At 39.4% G+C, this 22,760-nt stretch overlaps 2 protein-coding genes across 2 annotated transcripts; both read left to right on the forward strand.

Annotated features, from left to right (window-relative positions):
* The first annotated feature begins 10,929 nt into the window (after positions 1-10,929).
* Positions 10,930-13,202, forward strand: LOC138868426 (uncharacterized). Its single transcript, XM_070145980.1, has 5 exons — positions 10,930-11,254; positions 11,610-11,830; positions 11,912-11,979; positions 12,423-13,023; positions 13,134-13,202. Exons 1-5 carry the CDS (start codon positions 10,930-10,932, stop codon positions 13,200-13,202), a joined length of 1,284 nt encoding a protein of 427 aa, XP_070002081.1.
* A 3,983-nt stretch (positions 13,203-17,185) lies between these two features.
* On the forward strand, positions 17,186-21,927 carry LOC104216624 (pentatricopeptide repeat-containing protein At5g27110-like). The gene is made up of 2 exons (XM_009766719.2): positions 17,186-19,549; positions 20,740-21,927. Exon 1 carries the CDS (start codon positions 17,512-17,514, stop codon positions 19,405-19,407), a length of 1,896 nt encoding a protein of 631 aa, XP_009765021.1. The 5' UTR covers positions 17,186-17,511; the 3' UTR covers positions 19,408-19,549; positions 20,740-21,927.
* The last annotated feature ends 833 nt before the right edge of the window (positions 21,928-22,760 follow it).

Consider the following 22,760-nt stretch of genomic DNA (forward strand, 5'->3'; position numbering starts at 1 on the left):
CACCTCCTTACAAAACACAAATCCTGAGTCTTCCCAAAGCCGAACAAGAATCGATAAGGCCATTTATGGCACACATCTCTCAAATCATTTGCTCAAATTACCACTTATATTCTTTTCCCTTATATGAAATAACTTGCCATTATGCCGATCGCCTGAAACCTCACAAGTAGATAACCATGCAACCCAATCGTAGGAGATAGGACTCTCCCACTTAGCTTAGAGCCACCTGTTACATAACTCTGGAACCCACCAAGATTCTTTATCTCTTATTGTCACAACCTTGGCAATCAAACCGCCAAATTCCTTGAAATCCTTCCGTTAGCATTTTATGAACACTCTGTATCTCTAGCTACATTCACATATCCGATCTCTTACTAGATAGTCGGAAGAATTCTTCGCAAAAGCTTTGCTAATCATGCGACCACAGACCTGCTCACGGGAGATAACCCACCTGTGGAAATTACATGCCGACATCATCCAATGTCGCTGCACGGGGTATAATATTTCAAATCAAGCCCATACACCTAGTCACTGACCACCGTGAATCCCAATTCACTCCAAACTCCTCCCAAGGCGTGCAATAATCCTACCACAGAACCCATGTGCTACTCTGCCACACTCCTTATTTGTCAAACTAACTCCTATAAGCAACTACTCAACTTTTGTTTCCCACACTTGGCCTTCTAGAAGTTGAATCACCACAAGACATTTCCCATATGTCCTTCCCCATCCTTCGCTGCCCAGTTGTTGCCTTAAATCAAAAATCTATCCCTGTAGTACTCGAACCAATAATCTACTACTAAATTTAAACCCTTCCGAAGATCATCTATCTCAAGCCATAGACACCAGAAACACTGACTAAACCTTGAATCATCGCACATCGCAATCTTTGACAGCCGCTTCCCCGACTCTATTTCAAAATACCCTACCCCAAAGGCGAATCAAAGAAGACCATAACACCGGCGAAATCCATACATTCAGTCAAGGGTGTTTATACCACATCGCAGATGAAAGTTCTAGCATGCCCGAGAATACCAAGTCTCGTTACTCCATCAACCCAAACCTGAACAATTATAGTCTGATTTCCTTTCCTCTGCCGGAAATAAAATACCAAATCTGTGAATCATGCTCTGAGTAGACCTCCTTTCAAGTCATTCACTACCCCGACGTAAAGGCAAACATCCTACCATCACATAAATATTGTGCAATAACTGTTTATGAGCATCTTAGCAACATGTGCATAGCCTCAAAGTTCTCAGAAGTACAGCTATTGAGCTGAAATGACAAAATATCCTTCCGCAAGGTGACGACAATAGCCCAAACAACTATGCATGGAGAAACATCCCGCACCACATCTCTAGTACCATTACAATTCCTCAATTCTCAATTTATGATAAGCGCTTCATGTCGCATAAGATTGAATGGAAAGGAAACGAAGGCATAATCCTCAAAGGAATCAAATTGCACGATAAGAAATCAAGAAGGAAAGTGCTCCTAACAGCCCGGTAGCCTCTTGCAGATAAGTACAGGCGTTTCCGTACTGATCCGCAAGACTTTACTAAATGTGCTCATGTCTCGTGAGACCTTAGGGAACCTAGTGCTCTGATACCATGTTGTCACGACCCAAAATCTATTAAAGGTCGTGATGGCGTCGGACACCACTGTCAGGCAAGCCAACACCAAATAACTAGTAATTTCTCATTTTAATATTTTTGAAATTTTTTTTTTATACATTAAACAATAAATAATGAATTTCACTAAATAAATAATGATGTCTTTAATAAATTTTACATGCTGCAAAAAAATCCCATATAGACATCCCAAAACTCGGTGTCACGAGTGCATGAGAAACTTCAAGGAAATAAAATGTATTATAATAACTATCTGGGATATAGACTGGACAGAAAAGAAAATACAACACTCTGAAGGGGACTCTACGGGCTGTGGGTTTCCTCGAAATATGCAGTTCACCTAAGTCTCTGTATCAACCATGCCGATGTGCCTAACGAGGCCACTAAACATGCATGTGCATATGCAACAAAAATGCACAGCAAGTGTAGTATGAGTACGAAAATAACACGTACCAATAAGTATCCAGTCTAACCTTGAAGAAGTAGAGACGAGAGGTCGACTTCGACACTTACTAGTGGTCCAATATTAATATACCAATAATATAGTAAATCGAAGATTTTTTTTATATAAATGGTTGTAACTTAATAGCATGAAGCAAGTAAATAATTCTTTTATTAATCGGGAATTTCCAAATTTATTTTCATCATTTATACATTTATCTCAGGCCAGGGAGGCAATATCATCATTTATAAATTTGCAAGTCAAGCAATACAAGCATGCGCAAACCATGTCGAGGTCGTACGGCCCGATCCAACAAATATTTAAACTGTGCATTGCCAGAGGGTCGAATGGCATGAACCAAAGATGCATTTATTTAATCTACCGAGGCGTTCGTCCCGTTCCATAATAGATAAACACATTCAAATAGTCAATCAAGAATTCATCAAGGAGCAATTATCCAAGAAAAGGCAATTTCTCTTTTAAAAGTCAAGAAAACGATGTCTAGCCTTTTAGAAATTTATTTACACGTTCGATATATATTAAGCATTTTAAATTGACAACAAGATTGCAAATATTACTAGTAAAGCATGATTTTGGGTTCTAGACTACCCGGATTTAAGTATGATAGTAGCTACGCACGGACTCTCGTCACCTCGTGCGTACGTAGCCCCCCTCAAATAGAAGCACATATCCAATTAATTCACCTATGGGAAAAATTCCCTCTTACAAGCTTAGAAAAGAGACTTACCTCGCTCCGAAGTTCCAAAACTGGCTCCCAAGCCCTTTCGACGACTCAAACCGATGCCCAACGCTCCAAAACTAGTCAATAATTTTGCAAACCCATAAATATATACTCAAACACTCATAACAATTCAATTTATATCAATTCCCAACTCCGCTCAAAAAGTTAAAAAAATTGCCCTCGAGCCCACGTACCTGTATTCCGAAATTTTTCAAGGATAAAGTTTACTCATAACCTCATGAGCTCAAATATATAATTTACTCTCAATTTCATGCCCAAATTCGTGGTAAAAAATCAAAATCTCAATTTCTAGGTCTTCTACCAAAAACCCACAAATTCTCTGAATTTCATGCTTGAATCCATAATAAAACTATGTATTTAACTTACAAGATGTGGAATTAACTTACCTCAAGCTTGATGATAAAATCCCCCCCCCCCTCAAAGGCTCGAAATCGCCCAACCAAAGTAAAAATATGAGGAAAATGAGCTAAAACTTGATTTTTATAAAACACACTGCCAACCTCGACTTTGGCACCTACGGTCACTTGACCGCTTCTGTGGTTCCGCAGGTGCGGCCAAATTACCACTTTTGCGGTATTCCACCAGCTGCCCTTTCCGCTTCTACGCTTTCCCTTCCGCAGGTGCGGTCTCGCTTCTGCGACGAGATGACCGCATCTGCGGTCCCAGCACTCCCAGCCAAAATAGCTTTTATGGCTCCACACCTACGGCCAAGACCTTGCAGATGCGGTTACACCAAATGACAGCAGACTTCAACTCTTCTTCAAATTCCAACTTCGATCCGTTAACCACCCGGGATCCACCCAAGGTCCGTAGGACCCCGTCCAATCACATAAACTAGTCTCACAATATAACACAGACTTGCTCGAGGCCTCAAATCACATTAAACAATGTTGAAATCATGAATTTCACCTCAATCCAAGCTTAATGAACTTTAAAACTTCAAACTTCTATATTCGATGCCGAAACCTATCAAATCATGTCCGATTGACCTCAAATTTTGCACACAAGTCATATTTGAAATTACGAACATACTCCAACTTTCAAACTCGGAATCCAACCTCGATATCAAAAAGTCCACTTTCGGCCAAACTTCTCAAAAATCTTCAAATTTCTAACTTTCCCCGAATGACTCCAAAATGACCTACGGACCTCCAAATCGACTTCTGATTGCGCTCCCAATACCAAAATCACCATACGGAGCTATTCCCAGACTCAGAATCCTAAACGGACATCCATAACACTAAAATGCACTTCAACCCAAACTTATGAAATTCTTCTAAAATGCTAATTTTCACAATAGGCGACGAAATTCTCTCGGGTCATCCAAAACCTGATCCGTACATATGCCTAAGTCCAAAATCATCGTACAAACCTGATGGAACCTTCAAATCTTAATTCCAAGGTTGTTAACTCAAAAATTCAATCTTAGTCAATTTTGCCAACTTAAAGCTTTCGAAATGAGAATTTTCTTTCCAAATCAACTCTGAACTTCCCGAAATTTTATTTCGACCATGCGTACAAGTCCTAATACCTGAAGTGAAGCTGCTTATGGCCTCAAACTACTGAACAATGTGCTAGGGCAAAAATTTTGTCTCTAAAATTGCAACAGTAAAAGATTCTCTGTTGGCATTCACTTAAAAGCTTTAAAACTTTGATTTCAATGTTCGAAATATATGAATTTGTGAATTGTTTGGATTGGGTATTCTTGCAAATGATAGAAAATATACCTTGTAGTTTATATCTCAATTTTAAAAGAAATTGGTTAGGTTTAGAGTTGCTTATGGGTAAAATTTTAGATTGAAACTCGAAGAAAATGAAGTTACGGAAATTGTATGATATTGTTTTACAATTGTATCACAATTGTATCAAAATTGTATGTTACGTATATCTGATACACCAATACCTGATACAATACTAATACAATTATAATACAATATTAGATTAGATTTTATGTTTAGATTTGTGATTGAAACTTGAAGAAGAATGAGATCTCAATTGTATCACAACCTTTCATAAATGTATTGCAGTTTATAGCACAAATGTAATTGTATTAGTATTGTTGTCACGATCCCAATTTTCCTTTGTAGGATCTCGTGATGACACATAGTCTCATAAGCCTAAAACTTACTGAATTAATGACAAAATTCAACCAACAACTATTAAATATTAAACAAAAATTTCTATATAAAGCCAACAAATCCCAAAACTGGTGGTACAAGTCATAAGCTCTCCTGAATTTACTAAAAAATCTCTAAGTATAACTGTTCCGAAATAAAAATAAATTATATGTAATAACTCCCAAAGGTGACTCCGAGGCATGCAAACGCGATGGCAGGTATACCTTGAAGTCTTCATAGCAATATCTGATTTGCTATCTAATAATCAACAGACTCCAAAGTACCTGGATCTGCACAAAAATGTGCAGAAGTGTAGTATGAGTACACCACGATCGATACCCAGTAAGTATCAAGACTAACTTTGGTGGAATAGTGACGAGGTACAATTCAAGACACTCACTAGACAAAATAATATGTGCAGTATAAAACTAATAATGGAAAGCAGAAATCAGTAAATGGCAACCAAATTAACGTGTGATATAAAAGTAAAGCAATAAAAACATTGTGAAGTATCATTGAAACCAAATAAGGAACAAAGAGGACAACCAATTAGTCAAGTCGAGCTAACACAAGATTCACAATGAAATCACCACATGATACCTCATCTCATACTCAGAAGTCATGGGTCTCAACCCATCATCATGTACTCACGGTACCCTATGCCCACATCTCGAATCACAACCGAACGGGCAACTCATGTACCAATATCTCAATCTGCCGTCATAATCACAGGCTCACAACCACAATCCACTTGGCATGATTATAGGCTCACTATCACAATCCGCTCAGCATGATCACAAGCCCACAATCAAAATCCGCCCGGCATAGTCACAGGCTTAAAATCACGATCCACCATGCATGGTCACAGGCTCACAATCACAACATGGAAACAGATACTATAAGAACACATGGACATGATCAATAAATGTCATGTTTCATACTCATGAGCTAGTATAAGTGGCATGCTACGGTGTATGCTTGTGTGAGTGTACTACTGCGGCGCAAGTCAACAAGTAATATCAAAGACATCGAGTAACTCATCATAGCAATAAAACAATTCACATAAGGTGTATGACAAACACAAGGAAAATCACACCATCACACGAAAATCACCAACACAATGTCCCCGAGCCATCAAACATTATCTCTGACATTGTCACACTTATGTCTCCGATAGCCACCTATATCAATCCACCCTGACATATCATTAGCCACCCTTATCTCTTCGATAGCCACTCATATCACTCCATATAATAGCTACCCATATCACTCTGCATTGACAATATCATTAGCCACCCTTGTCTCACTGATAGCCACCCATATCACTCTGTATAATAGCCTATGTATCACTTCATATAATAGCCATCCATATCACTCCGCCCTAACAATATCACTAGCCACCCTTATCTCTCTGATAGCCACCCGTATCACTCTATATAATAGACACCCTTATCACTCCACCCAGATAATAATATAATAACTACCCTTATCACTCTGTACATTCAACAACAGTGAGATGCCACCCCTTATGCCCCACATTACAATAACAGTGAGATGCCACACTACCCCGCATAGCAACCATAAACCACACAATAAATTTCACAAATGCTAATATCATAACTGTAAGGACCCATGAAAATTTTACCCAAAATCTCATAGTGCCAAGTTAAGAATACGTGTTAGGAATATGTGCAAGAAAAAGTTAAGGAAAAATGTTTTTCAGAGGAGCGCATTTCTGCAGCCCATTATATGGCCGCATAATAACAATGCGGGCTGCATGTCTGCTGCAGAGTGAGTCAGTATGTTGGCCAATTTGAGGATGACTATGCGGCCAATTATGCAATCGCATAATCAATATACGGGTCGCATAGTCGTCACATAACCTCTCTGGGATTTTTGCATAGGGTAGTTTCGCGGTGCATTATACGACCGCATATAAGTCACATACCCGAGCAGAGTATTCCATTTTTAAGGCCACTTTTGCGGTCCCTTTTGCGTGCCGCATATCAGTTATGCGGTTGCATATGCGATCGTAGATTGAGTCGGGGCTCCTATTTTCTAACTTTTCAAACTCGATCCCATTCCATTAAAAATACCCCATTGGACCCTCTTGAGCTAATTTCTACTACATTTAGAGTGAGAGCAAGAATTTTAGAGGGAGAAAGTGATCCTCACCAAGCCTCTACTCAATCCTTGCCCAAATCCTTGAAGATTATCAAGTAAAAGTACTAGGCCTTCATCCTAAGAGGTAAGAACTTATGCTTTAACCTTTGATTTCAAAATTCCTACTAAAATAAGTAATCAACAAATGGGTTCATGGGTATAAGGGTTGATGGTCTTGCATGCATGTATGATAAAAGGGTATGGGGAGATTGTGAACTAAGAATGTAACAAATGGGGTGTAGGGTGATAGGAATTTTCACAAAAATACCTTAAAATTTATAATGCCCACTTAGTGTTTGATAATGTGCTCAAGTGAGCTAGAATCTCGATTATCTATCTAATTGTTGGTCCAACTTGTAATTCTGATAAAATAGATCGAAGTGGCTAAGAGTTCTGAAATTTATGTAAGAATTTAAGAGAAAGCTCTATTAAGGTATGTATGGCTAACCCTCTTATTCTTAGTATTGAATTCTTAGTCCCCAAATAGTTGGCGTGAGTTACGAATTGATCATGCTAGATGGATTGCATTAATGTGTTGGGTTGACAGATTTTTGTTCCAAAATTGTTATATGTGTTTACCCTGAAACCATGCTAGTTGAAAAATGTGATTATGTTCTTCAAGTGTTCTTTTGTTTCCTCATGTGTGCATGCCTTATATGATAGCCCTTATCGACATAGATGATGAACCTATATGAATGAATAGATAAGGGGAAGACTTAACTTATAAAAATGTATCCAAGTGCCAAGAATTAATTAACAAAAGACGTGTGTTGTGCTATGTAATGAAAAAATGGAAAGAAATGTGAACTAAGGAAGAATTGAAAGAGGTTTTGTCCCAAGTGAGATGGCTTAGCCGATCGGGCCGAGATCGGACGCCATGTTGTACACATGGTGGCATTTACATTGGATTTCTAATTATCATTGTGGATTTGGATATGTCTCACTTGGGATGGCTTAGCCGGTCGGGCCAAGATCGGACTCCATGTAAAATCACGGTGGCCTTATGGGTTATGGCACTTGGAACTAAAGAACATTAACCTAAAGGAATGGAAAGACTTAACCAGAACTATGTGAACCTTATTTGGTGTTTTTCCTTGTAATCCTGTGAAGTACTTGTTGATGTTATAACTGCCTTCTATTTGTTCATTGTTCATCCTATTAAGAATTGTGTTTTCCTTACATACTGGTACTATTCGATAGTACTAACGTCCCTTTTACTGGGGGCGCTACATCTTTGAATGGATGTAAGTGATTCCATTGTTGATAGCGGCGATCGCAGATAGTGGTGCTCTCTTTCTCTCTCCACAGCAGTCTTGGTGAGCCCCCATTTCTCCCAAGGGTTTTGTAGTTCTTCTCTTATACAAATTTCTATATTTTGAGGTATAGCTGGGGCCTTGTTGCCGGCATTGTTATTTGGTCTTTTGTATCCTTAGAGGCTCCGTAGATGTTTATGTGGGTCATGTATGGGTGCTGGGGTGGTCATAGGATCACGGTGTATTTTGAAACTTTCTTTTTCAATATATTGTCAACTGTATGTACTTTTGGGAAACTTAACTATAGCATGTTGTATTTACGTAAAAATATAACTTGCAACGTTTATACATTTATATAACAACTCTTCCCCGTGTTTAACAATTGGCGATGCATTACTTTTTCGGATATTGAATGAGTCGGGTAGGATAGGCTGATAGGCTCACTCAACCGGGTTCACTCAGTCGCACGTTTGTCGCGTTCCCTAAGGATTAGGGCATGACAAACTTGGTATCAGAGCCTAAGGTTTTAAAGCGTCCTAGGATGTCTCGAAGCCGTGTCTAGTAGAGCCCTTATTATCGGTGTGTTGTCGACCACATCTATAAGTAGGGGGATACTTAGACATTTAGGAATAATACCCTTCATTGTTGTTCTATATCGGGCGTTAGAGCGGGATGTGAAGTTGTTTTCCGCTAACTCGTGCATTGTTCTATCTTTCAGTAAAAGGCACCTAAGAAGAAAGGGAGAATTGGCCAAGAAGCCAATGCCACCTCAGGAGTGGCTGATGATACCCTACTTGATATTGCGGATGAGGATAATCACCCTGATATCACTTTGCCTGGTTCTTCTACCCTAGAGAAGGCTACTTCAGTTCCTACACCTACGGAAGGTACCACCATCCCTCCCGCCGATATGCTTGCTCCATCCCCAGCTTCTGGTTCCGATTTTTCTGATGGGGATCTTAGAGGAGCTATTCAGATGTTGACTTAGTTAGTAGCTTCTCAGGCACAAAGGTCAAATATTGCAACCACCTCATTTAGCTTGCAAGGGGATTCTTCTAGTTCTAGGGTAAATAGGTTCCTTCAGTTAGACCCTCCAGTGTTCACAGGTACTAATCCCGGAGCAGACCCTCAAGACTTCATTGATGAGATGCATATGACTCTTCGAGTTATGCATGCTACTGAGACGGAGGGAGTGGAGTTGGCTTCCAATCGTCTAAAAGGGGTGGCATATTCCTGGTTTGAGATGTGGGAGGATTCCCGTGAGGAAGGCTGCCCTCCGGTGAGATGGAGTGAGTTTGCGGATGCCTTCATAGACCATTTCCTGCCTACCGAGACTAAGGCAGCCCATGTTGCGGAGTTTGAGACCCTTAAATAGGGAAGTAAGAGTGTGTGGGAATATCATATAGAGTTTGTGCACCTATCAAAGTATGTTGTTTACATGATGTCGACTATGAAGGCTAGGGGGCGTCGATTTGTGCAGGGCCTTAGACCTTTGGTTATCAATAAAGCTACCACAGCTGCTCTAAATTCTGACATGAACTATGGAAGGATGGTGGCCTTTGCCCAAGCTACCGAGGCTCGAAAGTTAAAGCATAGGATGGAACGAGAAGGTAATAACAGGGCCCGATCAACGGGCAACCTTGGGGATTCATTCAGAGGCGGGAGATCAGCTTTTCGAGGATGATCATTAGGGTCATCCCAGTCTTATGCTCAGTCTTCGGCCAATGCACCGCCATCAGGGCACGGCCAGCAGCAGGGGAGTCACTTTAGGCCCAGCTAAGGCAGCAGGGGGTCCCACTATCAGGGCCGATCGGGAGGGAGATCCCAGAAAAAATAGAGGGTCTCATGCCCAAAATGTAGGAGGACACATTCGGGAGTCTGCTACCTAGACATGCCAGTATGTTGTGAATGCGAGATGAGAGTCCATATTCAGAGGGATTGTTGTGCATCCCGCCAGGGGGCAGGTGGGGGAACAACTCAGTCATCCAGTCCTACAGCTGCTACATCTTCAGCACACCCCCCAGCTCGAGGCTCTCCAGCACCTACCGGGCGAGGTGCAGCTAGGGGTGGTGCACAGAGTTCGAGAGGACCCAGTCGGTTCTATGCTATGAGTGGTCGTCAGAGTGCAGAGGCTTCCCTAGATGTTGTTACAGGTATATTGACTGTTCAATCTCATGACGTGTATGCTCTTATTGATCTCGGGTCTTCTTTATCCTATGTTACTCCTTATATTGCTACAAGCTTCGGGATAGAACCGGAATAGCTTCATGAGTTGTTCTCTGCATCTACTCCGGTTGGCGAGTCTATTACGGCCGCACGAGTTTATAAGGATTGTGTTGTCACGGTGCATGGCCGGGATACCATGGTCGATCTTATCGAACTACGAATGATTGATTTTGATGTAACAATGGGAATGGATTGGCTTTATTCATGATTTGCCAAACTCGAATGACGAACTAGGATCATGAGGCTTGAGTTTCCTAACGAGCCAGCTGTTGAGTGGGAGGGGAATAATGTTATGCCAAAAGGTAGGTTTATTTTTTACCTTAAGGCCACGAAGATGATTAGGAAAGGGTGCATTTATCATTTGGTCCGAGTTACGGACACCACTACTGAGGTGCCTACCCTTGAATCTTTACCAATTGTGAACGAATTCCCCGGTGTGTTTTCGGACGAGCTCCCTGGGATTCCTCCAGATAGGGAGATCAATTTTGGGATTGATATGATTCCAGGCACCCAACCTATATCCGTTCCACCTTATAGAATGGCGCCGGCAGAATTAAAAGAGCTAAAGGAACAACTGAAGGATTTGCTAGAGAAGGGTTTCATCAGACTGAGTGTGTCACCTTGGGACGCATCGGTTCTCTTTGTCAAAAAAAAGATGGGTTGTTGCGAATATGTATTGACTACCGCCAACTCAACAAAGTCACAATAAAAAATAAGTACCCGTTGCCAAGGATCTGTCTTGGGTGTGTATTAATGCAACATGGTAAGGTCATAGCTTATGCTTCAAGGTAACTTAATAATTATGAAAAGAACTACCCAACTCCGACTTAGAACTGGCGGCGGTGGTTTTGCATTAAAAATATGGCGTCATTATTTGTATGGAGTCCATGTGGATGTATTCACGAACCACAAGAGCCTTCAATACATTTTCAAACATAAGGAATTGAACTTGAGGAAAAGGAGGTGGCTTGAGTTGCTCAAAGATTATGACATCAACATTATGTATCATCCTAGGGAAAGCTAATGTGGTGGCAGACGCTCTTAGTCGGAAATCTATGGGTAGTTTGGCTCACTTGGAGGCAGATCAAAGGCCCTTAGCCAGAGAGGTTCACCGATATGCCAGTTTGGGAGTTCGTCTTGTGGACTCTAGCGAAGGGGGAGTGATTGTGCGGAATAGGGCAGAATCATCGCTTGTGGCAGAGATCAAGGAAAAGCAATACAATGATCCAGTGTTGGTACAACTGAAGGAAGGGATTCATAAACACAAGACTATGGCTTTTTCTCTTGGCATGGAAGACGGTACATTATGATACCAGGGGCGACTATATGTTCCAAACCTGGATGGTCTTCGGGAAAGGATCATGGCAGAGGCTCACACTTCCAGGTATTCCGTACACCTAGGTTCTACAAAAATGTATCATGATCTTAAGGAAGTTTATTGGTGGAACAACATGAAAAAGGATGTGGCGGACTTTGTGGCAAAATGTCCGAACTGTCAGCAAGTGAAGACCGAACATCAAAGGCCCAGAGGATTGGCTCAAAGCATAGAAATTCCAATGTAGAAGTAGGAATGATCAATATGGATTTTGTGGTAGAATTACTGCACATTCCGCGCAAGTTTGACTCAATTTGGGTAATCGTGGATCGACTCACGAAATCAGCGCACTTCTTACCAGTTAAATCCACCGACACTGCGGAACAGTATGCTCAATTGTATATTAAAAAAATAGTAAGGCTTCATGGCACTCCCATTTCCATCATTTCTGATCGGGGGCACAGTTCACAGCTATGTTCTAGAAGAAATTTCAGCAAGGTTTGGGTACGCAGGTTAGCTTTCTATCCACAAACTGATGGGCAAGCAGTACGGACTATTCAGACACTAGAGGACATGTTGCGTGCTTGTGTGCTTGACCTCAAGGGTAGTTGGGATGACCATTTGCCGCTTATAGAATTTTCTTACAACAACAGCTTACATGCCAGTATTCAGATGGCGTCGTTTGAGGCATTGTATGGTAGAAGATGTAGGTCGCCGATTGGGTGGCTCGAGGTTGGAGAAGCTGAGCTGATAGGACCATACCATGTGCATCAAGCTATGAAGAAGGTTAAAATTATAAAGGAGTTGTTGAAAACTGCTCAGAGTCGACAGAAATCCTATTCGGATATTCATCGCAGAGACTTAGAGTTCAAGGAAGATGATTGGGTATTCTTGAAGGTATCCCCCATGAAAGGTATCATACGGTTTGGGGAGAAAGGAAAATTGAGCCCGAGGTATGTCAGACCATATAGAATCATTCAAAAGATAGGTCAGGTAGCGTACAAGCTCGAGCTACCACCTGAAATGTCGCAAGTGCACCCGGTATTCCATGTGTCCATGTTGAAAAAGGTAGTTGGAGACCCGTCCGCTATTGTGTCGGTTGAGACCCTTGAGGTTAGTGAAGAATTGTCATATGAAGAGGTCCAGTTGCTATTCTTGATAGACAGGTCCGAAAGTTGATAAACAAAGAGATTGCATCTGTAAAGGTATTATGGTGATATCAGCAAGTCGAAGAAGCTACTTGGGAAGCTGAGAATGAAATGAAAGAGAAGTACCCCTATCTGTTTGAATAACCATGTAATAGTTCTATGAAGTTGTTTCCCCTTCATTTTTGTGTTACTTGTTTAATTAATATAAAGACATTCCTTTTCAATTATATGTCCTTCATGAGGCCTCAGTTGGTGTTGTTATGTGTTTTGTCATGTTATTTGATCAAATATATGTTGTTAAGGTGTGTTTCGGTGGCTCTCTGGCAGGTGGATAGGACTAGATACAAAGGAAACTCTAGCAAAATTTTCAGAAATCTAGAGAGTTAGTCAAATTTGGGGGTTGTTGGTGCGTGGTGTGGAGCTGAAGTTGCATAAGGTGTTGATAAGTGAACCTTGTTCCACATTCGAGGACGAATGATCTTAAGCGGGGGAGGATGTAAGTCCCCGTGAAATTTTTACCCAAAAACCCAAAATCTTGTAGTGCCAAGTTAAGAATACGTTAAGGAAAAATGTTTTTCAGAGGACTGCATTTCTGCGGCCCATTATGTGGCCGTATAATAACAATACGGGCCATATATCTTCTGCGTAGTAATTCAGTATGTTAACCAATTTGAGGACAACTATGTGTCCAATTATGCGATCGCATAAACGATATGCGGGTCGCATAGTCGTCACATAACCTCCTTGGGATTTTTGCATAGGGCAGTTCTGCAGTGCATTATGCGACCGCGGAACAGGTATGCAGACCACATATTGGTCTCATACCAGAGCAGAGTATTCCAGTTTTGAGGGCCACTTTTGCGTTCCCTTTTGCAGGTCGCATATCAGTTACGCGGTCGCATATGCAACTGCAGATTGAGTCGGGGCTCCTATTTTCTAATTTTTAAAACCCGACCCCATTCCGTTAAAAATACCCCATTAGACCCTCTTGAGCTAATTTCTACTACATTTAGAGTGAGAGAAAGAGTTCTAGAGGGAGAAAGTGATCCTCACCAAGCCTCTACTCAATCCTTGCCCAAATCCTTGAAGATTATCAAGTAAAAGTACTAGGCTTTCATCCTAAGAGGTAAGAACTTGTGCTCTAACCTTTGATTTCGAAATTCCTACTAAAATAAGTAATTAACAAATAGGTTCATGGGTATAAGGGTTGATGATCTTGCATGCATGTATGATAAAAGGGTATGGGGAGATTGTAAACTAAGAATGTAACAAATGGGGTGTAGGGTGATAGGATTTTTCACAAAAAGACCTTAAAATTTATAATGCCCACTTGTTTGATAATGTGCTCAAGTGAGCTAGAATCTCGATTATCTCTCTAATTGTTGGTCCAACTTGTAATTCTCATAAAATAGATTGAAGTGGCTAAGAGTTTCGGAATTTATGTAAGAATTTAAGAGAAAGCTCTATTAAGGTATGTATGGCTAACCCTGTTCTTCTTAGTGTTGAATTCTTAGTCCTCAAATAGTTGGCGTGAGTTTCGAATTGATCATGCTAGATGGATTGCATTAATGTGTTGGGTTGACAAATTTTTGTTCCAAATTGTTCTATGTGTTTACCCTGAAACCATGCTAGTTGAAAAATGTGATTATGTTCTTCAAGTGTTCTTTCTTTCCTCATGTGCGCATGCCTTATATGATAGCCTTTATCGACATGGATGATGAAGCTATATAAACGAATAAATAAGGGGAAGACTTGACTTATAAAAATGTATCCAAGTGCCATGAATTAATTAATAAAAGAGGTGTGTTGTGCCATGTAATGGAAAAATGGAAAGAAATGTGAACTAAGAAAGAATTGAAAGAGGTTATGTCCCAAGTGAGATAGCTTAGCCGATCGGGCCGAAATCGGACGCTATGCTATACACATGGTGGCATTTACATTGGATTTCTGATTATCATTGTGGATTTGGATGTGTCTCACTTGGGATGGCTTAGCCGGTCGGACCGAGACCGGACTATGTGTAAAATCATAGTGGTATTATCAGTTATGGCACTTGGCACTAAAGAACATTAACCTAAAGGAATGGAAAGACTTAACCAGAACTATGTGAACCTTATTTGGTGTTTTTCCTTGTAATACTATGAAGTACTTGTTGATGTTATAACTGCCTTCTATTTGATCACTGTTCATCCTATTAAGAATTGTGTTTGCCTTACATACTAGTACTATTCGATAGTACTAACGTCCCTTTTGCCAGGGGTGTTACATCTTTGAATGGATGTAGGTGGTTCCGTCGTTGATAGCGCCGATCGCAGATAGTGGTGCTCTCTTTCTCTCTCCACTACAATCTTGGTGAGCCCCCATTTCTCTTAGGGGTTTTGTAGTTCTTCTCTTATACAAATTTTCATATTTTGAGGTATAGCCGGGGCCTTGTTGCCGGCATTGTCATTTGGTGTTTTGTATCCTTAGAGGCTCCGTAGACATTTTTGTGGGTTATGTATGGGTACCGGGGTGGTCATAGGATCACGGTGTATTTTAAAACTGATTTTTTCTACTCCGGTTTCGTTCTAGCGAAGCTAACCTCGCTTCGTTGTCCCAGATTTCTATCTTTAGCTTTTCTTTCGCCAATTTTTCTCCTATTTGATACTTTTTCGTGCAAGTTCGTTTTTACACATAAGAAACACGTAATGAGCATATTTCTACTTCAAAAGTAGTGTGAACTCCCACAACTCACACAAGAATTAATAGACAAACACACTCAAAATATGTACTTTTCACCCTTTATTACCAATTACAAAATATATTCGAATGTATATGTACATACATGATGAGCAACCGCATATAATACATAACAAATAGACCCACAAAATTTTACGATGTGTATATGACTGAAAAATTATAAAAGATTTAAATCGATTCCAAAACCATTATGACAAGAAGAGAAGTGGGTGCAATGGTACCTAAAAATATCCATAAATAATTTGTATAGTTTAGTACCTTTGGCATTCATATTAACAGTAATTTCTGAAAATAATGGATCAAGAAAAAGAATAAGTGATTTAAATAAAGGAATTTGGGAGATTTTGGGTTACCTAACGGACTGAGGGAAAATTTTAAAAGTTTACTGATGGTAGAGGTAAATTTGACCAAATGTTATAATAGAGGTTAAGTGTGGATAATATCCAAAAGTAATGGGGTAAATTTGGACTTTTTCCTTTAGAACATAGATGAGTATTCACATCCCCATGCAACAAAAATAAGGAAAAAGATTAGACGGTAATCAAAGAGTTAATACTCTTAAACCTGCCTAAACTATACAACCTTTGTCAGTTGCCTACCTAAACTATCACATGTCCCGGAAAACCCCCTGAACTCTATTCTCCTTCATAATAAAACCCTCTCGCTGTATTCTTACTAGTGCGTGTAATACGCTCTCCGAATTATTTTTAAAATCTGCCACGTGGCAATTTACGTGAATACTTATCTTAATCTCAAAAACATACTTAATTAAGATTTTAATACTCTTTATTATATCATTGTAAAAAATTACATGGTAAAAATAAAAAATAAAAAGAGGGCTAGGATTAAAACTAGTAGGTAAATGTAAAAAACTCATTTTCTCTGTGCTCTTATCGGAGAATGGCTACACTAATCTCTCAGTAGCGATTTTCTCCATTAATCTTGGTTCTAACCTCGATTGCATTGTCTATTCTTTATACCCAAATTTCTTGAAAGGCATGAAACGTCATGCTCTGCAAATACTTGAAAGAGTATTCCTTTTTTCAAATAAATTTAGGTAAGAAATGACGGATGGATAAAACGAGAAAGATAAGTAATAAAATCAGAAATAACAAGAGAGAGAATTTCTTATGGATTCAAATGAAGAAATGGAGAAGAAAGGTGAAAAAATGGAGAAGAAAGGTAAAAAAAAAATAAGGAAGAAAGGTGAAATATAAAGAAAAGGAGGCGAAAATAAAAGGAAATGTGAATTTTAAAAAAGAATGGCTAATTAGCTGTTAGAGACATTATTTTAATGGCTTTTTTTAGCCTTCACATACTATCGGGCGATTTATTACACACATAGTGCCATATAAGCTTTCACACGCTCTTGAGTTTTGTTCAGGAATTTTTGGGAACGATAGCCACTTGACAAAAGTTGTATAATTTAGGCGGATCGTGGATATTAAATCTTAATCAAACTATTAAAAGCAAGAATGAGAATGAAGAAAAAACAGAAAAAGAAAAAGAAGGACATGTCAAATTTCTGTTATCTCAATTCTCCTCAATTTCTCATAGCTCTGCCCGAATGTGCATACACTTTAGTTAATCATCTTCCCGCGCCTTCTCTAAACCAAATTGGAACTATGAAACGGTAAATTAGTATTTTCAATCATACCTCAAAATCTTTAATATATTTTTCTATATTCCCCTTTGATTTTTAATCTCAATATTAATGATAATCTTCTCAGCAAGCAAAATCTTGAAATTTTCAACCAAATCTCAACGTCTTTACACTTCTTCAACTCCTAATTTCATTGACTTACTTCAACTTTCAATTGAATCTCAATCTCTCAAATATACGAAACAACTACACTCCCAAATCATTCACCTTGGACTTGACCAAGACTCCATTATAGCAACTAACCTCATCTCCTCATACTTTGCATGCCAAAACCCAGTTGATTCTCAGCTTGTTTTTGACACTTTTAAACATAAAAGTTTATATCTTTGGAATATTTTGATTAATGGGTATGCTAAAAATAAGTTCTTTGGACAAAGTATTAAGCTTTTTAATCAAATGTGTAGAAGTGAAGTCACTCCTGATGAGTTTACCATTTCGGGTATTGTGAAAATTTTGGGTGAATTAAGGGATATTGTTTCTGGAAAAATTGTTCATGGGAAGTGTGTGAGAAATGGGGTTGTTTTAGATACTGTTGTTGCTAATTCGTTCATGTCTTTGTATAGCAAATGTGGGGTGTTTCAAGATTCGTTGAAGGTGTTTGATGAAATGCCGCAGAGGAATATCTCGTCGTTTAATGTTGTAATTTCAGGATATACGGGTGAAAAAGAGAGAGTTTTGGATGATAAGTTATGGGATTTTGTGAAGGATATGCAGATTGAAGGTTGGAAATTTGATGCATTTACGGTTTCAACACTTCTTTCTTTGTGTGGAGAGGTGAAGAAGTACTGGCACTATGGAAAAGAGCTGCATTGTTATATTGTGAAGACTGGTTTAGAGTCGGATTTCGTTGTTTGTTCTGATGTTCACTTAGGATGTTGTTTGATTGATATGTATTCGAAAAGTTTCAAGGTTGAATTGGCGAGGCGGGTTTTTGATAGGTTGAAGCATAAAAATGTTTTTGCTTGGACGGCAATGATCAATGGCTATGTGCTGAATGGGAATTTTGATGAAGCTTTAGTACTGTTTAAAGACATGCAAGTGGAAGGAGTAGAACCCAATAAGGTTTCGCTTATCAGTATCCTACCTGCTTGTTGTTCATTTGATCGTTTGAAAGGTGGAAAACAGATTCATGCATTTTCAACTAGGAGAGGATTGAATCATGAAGTGTCTTTCTGTAATGCTTTAATCGACATGTACTCTAAGTCGGGATCTGTGAGATGTGCACGACGAGTCTTTGAATTTCATTGTGTTACTAAGGATGCAATATCGTGGAGTTCAATGATTTCTGCTTACTCCTTACATGGGAATGGTCGGGGTGCCATCATTTTGTATGAGGAAGTGATTCAAAATGGGATCAAACCAGATATGATTACGGTTGTTGGAGTTCTCTCTGCTTGTGCTAGATCAGGGTTGGTCGATGAGGGCATCCGGATATATGATTCTGCTGTAAATGATTATGATTTAGAACCAACTTTGGAGATGTGTGCATGTATCGTGGATATGTTGGGTAAAGCAGGCCAGTTCAATAGAGCATTGGATTTCATCAAGTCGATGCCTGTGAAACCAGGTCCTAGTATATGGGGTGCACTTGTGAATGCCTCTGCAATTCATGGAAATAGTGAGGTGCAAAATTTAGCATATAGATTTCTTATTCAGATGGAACCTGAGAACCCCTCAAATTATGTTTCCCTTTCAAATTTATATGCTTCTTCCCAGAGATGGGATGTTGTTGCTCGGGTGAGAACAATGATGAAAGACAAAGGGCTGAAGAAGTTTCCTGGTTGTAGTTGGATTAGCATTAATACTGAAACGCATAGCTTCTACGTTGCTGATAAGTCTCATCCTTGTTCTGTTGTGATTTATGAGATGCTAGATCAACTCATCTTAGCGATGAAGCGAGATGATTCTTGCATTGGCTTTGAAGATACTGTGAAGGTGTATGAATGATCGGTATTGATTAAGTTACTACAGTTAACAAGCAAGTAGGATAGATGATTTATGCCTTTTACATATTATAGATGGATCGTGACGTAAACCTCTTTCAACTACTTTGCCAAGAAAGCTCATCTGAATATCCGGGCAATAATTGGTAATTGGTTAATTTCTGCTTTCCCAATTTACCTTATGCAGATTATCCTTCTTCGCATCTTTACATCTCAGCTTGCAAATGTTTCACCAACAAATAATAAAGTCGAATAGATAATAATTGAAGCATTTAAAGATTATCTTAAAAGCATGATACAATGGCTCAAAAGTACAGGACATGCATATTGCTCTCATTTGGTGTCAGAATGGAAATTTCCTGTCTTGATAATGTGGTTATATATGTTCACCCAAAGCATGTGTTTCAGATGTCCAGCGACACGTGTTCGTTCTATGTGTCAACTCACTCAAGTGCCTAAATTTCTTAGTTTTTTTAATACTATTACTGATTATTTCTAAGTGAAGCTCCTAGTTGGGTCCTCTAAACTGCAAGGAAGAAAATGAGTATGAAAAAGGCTCAGATAATTACCCTACATCTTACTTACTAGAGCAGTAGCCTGGAGCAAAGCAGATAATTCGTTTTATGGTCTAATAACTCTTAAGTTGTGTTCCATCACTACATTGTTTGGGGCGCTGAGGTGGCAAGTCATGTGGCATCCACCTCATCAACTGTCAATGCCACATAGGATTGGATGTCCACTTTGGACAAACTTAACGGAAAAGGGGTATATTTGAACCAATATTATAGTGACAGGGGTATATTTGGACTCAAAGTATAACGAGGGGTACATTTAAACATTTTCTGACATTACAGGGGTATATTTGGCCCTTTTCCGTTAAATTTTTATGTTTCCTGTCCATTGTCTGCTATATGTAGACACCTATCAGAGTTTCTATTGTGCTCTTACTGAATTAATAGATTTTTATGAGAGCTTAGGAAGAGCAGGGCGATAATTGTTTCATTAGGTGTTGAGCGCAACTTCTGATGGACATATGCAATGTCACAGAATATTTTAGAATGTGAAAGCTTGTAGCCCGAATTATTTTGTTCCAAGATCTGATCAATTCAATAATCTATTGTCACAACAACAATTGTATTCAAGTATATGTATGAGCTTATTCCCACTATAAATTATGTTCTTAGTCCCCCTTCCTTTATTTTTTCTCCCTGGAAGAATCAGTGTGTGTCAGGTCTATTTGCCAAGTGAGTTAAGCAGGATATTGTAATATTTGTCATAGCTTCTTATCATGAGTTCAACATAGAAGGATTGATGTTCTGGTTGGTGTTTTCTGCAGTTAAAATGACCAATCAGGAGCCTTTTTGATGCATCTCTCCCTCCAACTAGGCTGTATATATTTCTGCCTACTATCTTGAAGAGTTGATGGATGTAAAAACTGAAGTAGCGCTGAACTAGTAACAACACCCTTTCTGACCAAAGCATCGTCATAACAACATCGGAAGGTGACTTTTTTATCAGGACATCAAGGAAATGGTACCATATGAACCTATGGCAATGCAGCCTAGCATGGTCTGCAGGGTGGGACCGGGAAAGCTGCAGCACAGAGAAAGATTGTGCTCAGCGGATTGAAATGCCTGGGGTACTTGAGAAAATTGAAAACCTGACGACTAATTGGAGTCATAATGTACAGTGCAAGGCTTTTGATTTTTTGGTGAAATTCGAGAAGAAGTATGCTAATTCAGTACATGGCTATTGAGCACTTGGGGAAATTCCGGGAGGAATGTGCTGATTCTTAATATGATGGACAAGTAGCTAAAGGCCCTACTTGTCCTCAACAAGTATTGATTTTTTTAACGGAAAAGGGTCATTGTTACCCCATCTACTATGCAAAAAGGATTAAATATACCCTTTGTTATACTATTGGTACAAAAATAGCCTTGCCGTTATACAAGTGGCTCAAATATAGCCCTCCTTTGTTAGGACTGTCCAAAGTGGAGAACCAATTTGATGTAGCTCTGATATTTGATAAGGTGGATGCCACATGGCATGCCACCTCACCACCCAACCAATTTTACCCCTCCCATCCACTTCTTCTTCCCCACAAGCACCTCCCTCCGCTCAACCATCACTACCACCATGGTGACGGTGGAGGTGGTAAAATGCTGGTTCATTTTGATTTGTTTCCACCGCCACCTCCAAATCAAAGGTGGAAGTCCCTATGGTGCTGGAACTTTTGCTGGTGATGGCTCTAGACAGCCTACAGAGCTTGAATTGGAGCAAGAACTTCATCAGGGGAAATACATTGCTACCATCACTAAGAAGTTCAAAGCCTCTGCCTAAATATAATCTCTGTTACTACAGTTCACCATTTGCATTCCATATATTTTTCTTTTCTTTCTCATTAGAGCACATGTTTCTGTTTAATATTGCATTGGTACTGAACTCTGTGGAATTTCCTGTTTTATAGCCTCTTGTCAGTGTCTGTTACAGGTCGATTTTACATGCTTAAGAATCTTGATGTTTTCTTTTTGTGCCTCAAATCATTGGATGTTACACCTCATATAAAGCAAAAAAAACACATAAATTATCTGAAGTTCCAATTTTTCCGTTAATGTAAGTTGTAATCACATATAAATTAGACGTTTTGGGTTTTCTCAAATTTGGTTTAATGGGAGAGCTCTGTTCAATATTTTGATTCATCATTCATGGGTCTTGAAAATTTTGTTGAAGACATGGTGGTGAAATTAGTTAACTTGATGTCCTCGTTTGTTTTTCCGTTACTGATTGGACGAGAAATTAAAGATTAATATTGTTCAGTCAAATAATACAACGACCAAAACTGAAATAATAAGCAAATGACGCAGGACCAAAACTACGAGGAAATTGGCCTTACATCAACAGACTGATCAAATCTACATTGCCACCATGGTGAAGATGGTGCTCATGGTGGTATTGATGATGCTAGTGGGGGAGAAGAAATGGAGGGAAGGGGTTGGGGCGGTGAGGTGGCATGCCACATGGCTTCCACTTCACATATTAGGTCTCCACCTTGGACAGTCTAAACGAAGGAAGGGTATAATTTGAATCATTCATGTAACGACAAGGGTTTTTTTGTACTGATAGTATAATGGAGGATAAATTTAACCCTTTTTGCATAGTAAAGGGGCATATATGCAAAGGCGAAGCTAAGATTTGAACCTTATGGATTCAAGATTAAAATTATAAGTTATTGGGGTCTAAATTAATAATTTGTACACATTCATTGGATTTTTTAATACAAATACAAAGTTTGAACAAAAGCTACTGGGTACGACCGAATCTGCAATCAGCACGGTGGATCCGCCCCTGCATATATGA

This window comes from Nicotiana sylvestris, chromosome 1 (genome assembly GCF_000393655.2).
Source record: "Nicotiana sylvestris chromosome 1, ASM39365v2, whole genome shotgun sequence".
NCBI classification, from domain to species: Eukaryota; Viridiplantae; Streptophyta; class Magnoliopsida; order Solanales; family Solanaceae; genus Nicotiana; species Nicotiana sylvestris.